At 46.2% G+C, this 6,680-nt stretch overlaps 1 protein-coding gene across 14 annotated transcripts in view; it reads left to right on the top strand.

The window, feature by feature from the left end:
• The first annotated feature begins 291 nt into the window (after positions 1–291).
• Positions 292–6,680, top strand: part of CAMK2G (calcium/calmodulin dependent protein kinase II gamma) — a 114,016-nt gene continuing 107,627 nt past the window's right edge. For 7 of the 14 annotated variants that reach the window (XM_066555134.1, XM_066555142.1, XM_066555137.1 and 4 more), the window contains exons 1-2: positions 293–491; positions 2,335–2,429. In XM_066555134.1, coding sequence (XP_066411231.1) covers positions 427–491; positions 2,335–2,429 — 160 coding nt within the window. In that variant the 5' untranslated portion in view covers positions 293–426. Of the gene's footprint in view, positions 492–2,334; positions 2,430–6,680 lie in introns of all 14 variants that reach the window. The other 7 variants (XM_066555144.1, XM_066555140.1, XM_066555145.1 and 4 more) reach the window with 2 other exon arrangements.

Genomic DNA, 6,680 nt, shown 5'->3' with positions numbered 1-6,680 from the left:
CGCCCGCCGCAGTCCGCCCGCCCTTGGCGCGGGGCGGGGGCGCTCACTGCAGTGCCCGCTCCGCGCCCGCGGGCGGGGGGAGCGGCCGCGCCCCGGCTGCAGCCCCCGGCGGGCGACGGCGCTGCGGGCGCCCCGGGAGCGCCCCCGGCGGCCACACCCCGCGGCGGGCCGGGGCCGGCGGAGGGAGGGGGCCGGCGCGGGGTGTCTCCGAGCCAGTTCTCGCGGTGCTGGCCAGGCTCAGCCTCCTTCCCCTCCCCGGCGAGCGGTGACTGTGCACGGCGGAGCGGGGAGCGCCGAGCCGGGCGCCGGGGGAGCCCGCGCCGCCCCGCCGAGCCAGGAGGAAGGCCGCCGAGCAGCGCGCCGCCCGGCCCGTCCCCGCCGCCCTGCCCCATGCCCCAGCGACGCTGAGCCTCCCGCAGCCCGAACATGGCCACCACGGCAACGTGCACCCGCTTCACCGACGAGTACCAGCTCTACGAGGAGCTTGGCAAGTACGGAGCCTGCTGTGCGCCCCGCGCCGCGCCCCGCCGCCCGCCCCGGCCCCGGGACCCACCGACGCTGCTGGGAGCACTGTGCCGGCGACCCGGCTCTCCCGGGAGCCGGAGAAGGATTAGCTGTCGCGCTGTAATCCCGTTCTCCAGCCCCCCGTCCACCCCAGCGGCATAGCCGCCGGAGGGGAAGGTGTTCCTGCCCTGCTGGGTCGCCCCGCCGCAGCGGGTGTCCCTGAAGCCTGTCTCGGGCTGCGCGCTCCTGTTGCACCCCGAGATTTTCTCTCTTCCCTCCTTTCCTTCCTCAGGACCCTACTGCCCCGTTCTCCTTCCCGCACCGTCTCCCAGCTGCACGTTGCCGTTCCCTGCAACTGTTTCTGCGCTGGGACGCGGCACTGTTACAGCCACTCCGCGATGCTTCAGTCCCCACTTCCTTGTCCCTGTGAAAGGACCAGGTGCTGCTGCACCGCGCTTCTCTTCCCTCCCCGCTTCCTCGCTTCTTCCCTCCCTCTCTCCGCACTTGTCTCCGCATTGGCAGACTTGCTGCTGCACCCTAGGACAGGGCTTTGCAGGGGAGCGCAGTTGGGCAGGAAGGCAGTGCAGAAAGGGCTAGAGTAGGATTATGGGGAGACTGCTTTCGTGGGTGCTACTGCTCGCTCCCTCCCTTCCTGCACCAACTGCTGGGCTCTGCTGCATCTCTTCTCTCCAGCCCGGTGTCCCTGTCCCTCCCCAGGCTGCTGCAGCTGTGTGTCACCAAGCCCGGGCCCCAGTGCTGGTGCTCACCTTGATGCTCATTGGTTTGTATCTAGAGGTTGAGGAAGGGGATAAAAAGGCAGGACTCTGCAGTATTGGAAGGATTCAAGCTATTTTAGGCTCCCTGTAGGACTGACTGTCTGTGGGGCCCTTGTGCAGCTTCTGTTCCCCTCTCTCATAGTTGAAACATGGACATTTGTCCCTAGACGTGGGTTTGCATTCCTAATCTGAAGGACTTGGAATTTTCTGCTAGTTTTCTCATATTTGTCCTTTCCTCATTTCAGATCTTTCGTGTAAAGCTAGTAGTTGTTCTTTACCTGCCATGGTGTTTTTTGTTTTTAAAAAATAAGGGGCTGTTTCCAAGTGCTAATTGTGTAGTCCTGTAGATTTTCAGTCTCTGTCTTTTCACCTTGGTCTCTTGTATTCACTCTTTTTCCTCACAGAAATCCTTCTTCCCTCTCTCTCAGACCTCTTCTCCAAGAGTAATTATCTTTGGAATAGTTATAATAATATCAATATTTCCAGCTTGAGGAAATGTAGAAAGCCTTGTAGTTTTCTCCTCACTTCATTAATAGTTACATGTGTATCCCCATTTTGCAAGTGGGTTGAGGGATATAAGAGAGCTAGTAACTTCTGCAAAGTGTTGTAATGATTTTGTGACTGAGCTTGCACTTGAGCATGGGAGACACGAGTCCTTTGTGCTGTGATTGCCGGGGATGCTGTCTCTGGGAGATGGCCTTACCCCAGCTAGTGTTTGCAGCACTGTTTGGGGCTGTTTGTCTCTTGTTTATCAATCCCTTCATGTCCTGTTTCTGTGCCCATATGGTCTCTCTCTCCCCACACAATGTGCTCTTCCTACTGCACTGTCTGTGAGGGAGCTTGAGGAGTCTTCAGGAGGCTTGAGTACCATATAGACTTAAGTTTTATGCTGATCAGACAGCATACATTGTTCATCAGATTCTCAGGTGTTGTGTCCCTCCTCAGTATGTCTTCTGCCCTCTCCTTAATCTGGTCCACTCTGGGAACAGGAATTGTTGCTATTATAGTTTCATTTTCAGTTTCATAGCACCTACCCTCTTTATTTTTCTTCCAGGGGAGCCTTCTCTGTGGTCCGCAGATGTGTAAAGAAAAATTCTTCCCAGGAATATGCTGCAAAAATCATCAACACCAAAAAACTGTCAGCCAGAGGTTAGTGTCTCTATCTACCTTTCTTCCCTGTATTAGTAGGAAAATACTTCACTGGAGTTGAGGCTGTAATAAATTTAAGGGATCTGGAGTTGCTTGTTTCAGTCATTATTTTTAGGCATTTCAAAATAATTGAGTTGTGTGGCAAAGAGGAGCCTGAAAGAAGGTAGTGTGGGATGATAGAAAAATTCCTGTGTCTGGAAATGGATACTCTGTAAAGTGATGTTGTCTTTTTTCTTCTTGAGATCTTTCTTCTTCAACCTGAGCTAGAGGTAGATTCATCTATGTGTGTGTCTGTACCAATCACTCATAATAAAGAGAAGTGTTGCAGACTTATTTTGCTGAATGTCTTTTTTACCTAGGAGGTCTGTCTTACCAGAACAGATGTGATTATTTTTTTGAAAGATAGATGCTATATGCCTTGCTCCTTTCATGCTGTAGTTAAAGGTGGTGTGTTTGGAAGCTAAGAGGTCTGCATTCAAAGGCAGAAATAGGATGGAGAAATCTTGCCAATTTGACTTCTCAGCATATTAGAACAAGGGGCTTGTGCTCTCATTACTCCTGGAGAATTACAAAACCTGAAGCTAAACTGTAGTGTTATGTAAAGAAGAAAAATCTAACTCTTCCAAGCTGTGAGTCTTTTGCTTTCCAGGGACATAGGTACGCATAAAGGGCAGTAGGCCATACAGAATGAGGGGAATGTGCATCCTCTGGTGTGTAGGGAATCACTACAGGGATTGCGTGGCTGGGGTGGAGGGGTGAGGGGGAGAACGAGAGAAATTGACCTGCAATGAAAGGTGCTGAAAACAGGGAGTGCAACAAGTTGAGATGCCAGAGGCAACTCTTTCTAGAAAAAGTGAGCAAGAAGAGTTGTAAGTCTTTAGAGGCCTTTCAGATTTCACAAAGTTAATGTATGAAGCCCTTGACTATCTTGCTAGTTGAGTAGAGGGCTTAGTGGGGGGGTTGACTGAGAAATGAAAGGGAAAAGCATGAGGAGAAAGCAAATGATCTTGAGAAATTATTTAGAAATGAATAATGTTTTACTAATCCTTACAAAAAAGAAAAATAGAATATGTATTCTCCTTTTTGCCAGAATATGAAATGTGATGATAAGAGCAGAAGACAGCTTGAAGAATAGTGAAAAAATTCCATTTACTGTAGTTTGTGTGGTTTGTATGAAGAAGTAATGTCAGTGGTAGTGTGCTGTGAAATGTGAAGCAGTGATTTTTTCTTTAGTTTTTTTTTCTTTTTTTTTCTTTTTTTTTCTTTTTTTTCTTTTTTTTTCTTTTTTTTTTTTTTTTTTTGTTGTTGGTGGTGGTGGTTTTTTCTTTTTCTTTTTTTTTTACTTCTGGAAGCAAGCATATCTGCTAAGGTGTTTAGTATTTAGCCTGAGTGAGGTGGTTTAGGGGGCCAAGCAGTGGAGCCCTGGATTTTTAATGAAGTGGCTGCAGATCTTCTGAGAATCAGTGTCCCCTCAATGGTCACGTGACAGTGCCTGCTGATGTAGGTGGGATATTCAATCTCTTGAGTTCAAAATTAGTTCAACTTAATATGGGAGAGGTCTGAAGAGTGGCTTTGCTTTGCTGACAGCCATTAATGCCTTGTGTGCTGCCCAGACTTCCCTGTCCATCCTGTGGTGAGGACTAAAGCTCAGGAGAGCCATTTCTCAGACATTAGTGGACACCAGGCTCTTGGAGAAGGGAAGGGCAGTTTGATAAACTGATCATGAAGGTTAAACCTTTATCATACAAGGGACAGGGTACTGAAGTTAGCTCTGGAGATAAGAAAAATGGGAAAAAAATGCATGCTGAACGTAGTTGAAAATTCAAGAATATATTAGCTGAAGGCCAAAACTCTCAGAAAAACTGATTGAGTCAGTTTTTAAGTGTTTGGTCATTTAATGAGTTACAGAGGGAGAAAGGCATAGATTCTAATTGTTTTTTGTAGTAAGGTGATGACAGTTTAATGACCCAACAAGTAGGAAAAGTAAGTATGGGTGAATATAGGCTATGTTTTGATCTATACTTACTATTTAGATTTCATACCCTCCTATAAATAAAATACGTTGAGCTGCTAGCCTGGTCCTTGGCTACTCAACTCGAGGCAGCTGGCAATGATGTACTTTAAAATGTACTGGTTAGGTAGGGAAAATGTGAGGAGAACTAAGAAAGAAAATGTGTTTCTGCTACTACAGAGGAGTATCAGAAACAAGGTACTGGTCAGGTTATGTTGAAGTTTTAACTGAGAACTGAGGAATCTGTGAAAAGTGGATGGTGACTTTAGCTGAATATGTGGGTTCCTCAGTTATTTCAGCTGTGTTTGTTGAGAGCTCAAGGGGTAAGAACAAAAAGTACTTATTGTAAAAGACTTGAGTATTTTGATAGGAAGTTAGTGAATTCACCTTGGAATAGGTCTTTAAAACATCGAAGGAGAAATGTGTGCTATTTAGACATTGCAGCTGTAAATCAGTGATTAGGGAGATTCAATTCAGCAACCTGAAAAGGAAAGTCTTGGGAAAAGGCGTTTTAGAAAGCTGTCTCCCTAAGGAGCAGAATTATGGTGTTAATTCTGCAGCATCTTGGATATGTGTTGCCTGATGTGTCCTTTCCCAAGCTGGCGCTTCTCCTTGGGCTGTCCATGTCTCTGCCCATCAGTACCTCTGTCCTTGGCTCTCCTGTGCACCCAGCTGCACGCTGTCCATTGTGCAGGGTAACTCACCCTCCTGACCTTCCTCCCACACTGCTGGTTTTCTTCTAGGCATGCTCAGAGAGCCAGAATATTCCCTTATTATGGGGACAGCCAGCCCCTGTCCAATTTAAGCATAGGTACATTTAACATTTTATACTATCTCTAGCAGAATTTGAACCAGTATGGACACCTGATGCAGTAACTGCTACTTCAAGAGTCAGCGTCTTGCTGCTGCTGCAAGGTATAGCCCGTTGCTGCTTCACAGTTTTGCCTGCTCTAGTGCTTTCCTTGAATCTGCAATGGTAACAGAGCCTTGCCCTCCTCCTGCAGTACTTCTTGTTACCTTTGTTTTTCAAGACTTGTGATGAAGAAATACTAGATAACTAACTGGGAAGTGCTGAAAAGCTTACTGTATGTGGCTGACAAGGGGGAAGAGGAATGCTTCAGGGTGAATTATATGCAATGAAAGACTTGAAGAGGCATGGTGTTTCTCTGTGAAAGCAAGGAGGATGGATGGAGTGCTGGTCCGAACAGCTTCAGTCTAGTAAATGTCACCCATCATAAAATGCCAAGTCAGCAGTTGAGAGGAGTCTCTTTTTTATATTGTCGGTGATTTTTGGATGCCTATTTTCTCTTTTAATAAGTTTTGTCAGTAAGAGCTGGTCTAAATTAAAATTCGTATTTTGGCTTTAGTGAAGTATTTGCTATTATTCATGTTGTGTTGATGCTAAAGTCTGCCCAGTGAAGAACATGCCAAGAAGTGTAATGTTAAATAGGGTCCAAATGCTTGTGGAAAGGGAGAGGAACTTCACCTTAGTCAGCGTTCAGCTGATACATAAGAGCAGTTGTTATTACACATGGAGGAAATACAATGCTTCAGTCACCTGAAGTTCCTATGGGATTGAATGCACAGACTTTTACCAGCACTATGGGTTGAGGGAAGTAATAACTGTAATTTTTTGGAAGTTGTCTTGTGGCTTTCACCAGAATACTTTTTTGAACGTGAAAATTCATAGCAAGTAGTGCTACAGTGAAGTTCAAATAAAGTAAAATTACTTGCAGTGATCAAAAGATCAAGAGAGAAGCAGCAGCTTCAGTAGCAGTAGGGAGATATCCCCAATTTAACTTGCTAGCATATACTTCAAGAGAGAGTCTGGCTTTTGAAAGAGGTAGGCAGAGCTTTAGGATTTGATAATTTTTAGGATGTTTTTTATACCAAATAGTATTTAGTGATCTGCCACCACCTGTAGTATTTCTGCCCTTTTTTTTAGGTGTGGAAGGAAAAATCTCTGTGTATTACCTCTATTGCTAAATTTAATTTACTGTTGAAAATCTGTATCTTTTAACTCTGGCAAGTGACATCTCTTGATGAATGAATTAAAAACAGCTGTCTTGTAAGTTAGTCCACTTCACTGTCCTTACTGTGGCTTTGTTTTTGACTGTGAAATAGAGGTGGTTTCTCTCCCTGTTTTTCATCTTTCCAAATTTGTAAACCAGATAAAAATTTGCAGTCTACCAAGTTATTTTGTTGTTGTTCCTCTAGGAGATTATGTGGATTGTGGGAGG

Source organism: Molothrus aeneus, chromosome 8 (genome assembly GCF_037042795.1).
Source record: "Molothrus aeneus isolate 106 chromosome 8, BPBGC_Maene_1.0, whole genome shotgun sequence".
Taxonomy (NCBI): Eukaryota; Metazoa; Chordata; class Aves; order Passeriformes; family Icteridae; genus Molothrus; species Molothrus aeneus.
The sequence above is the reverse complement of the archived record's forward strand: the minus strand, read 5'-3'. Positions and strand labels throughout refer to the sequence as shown.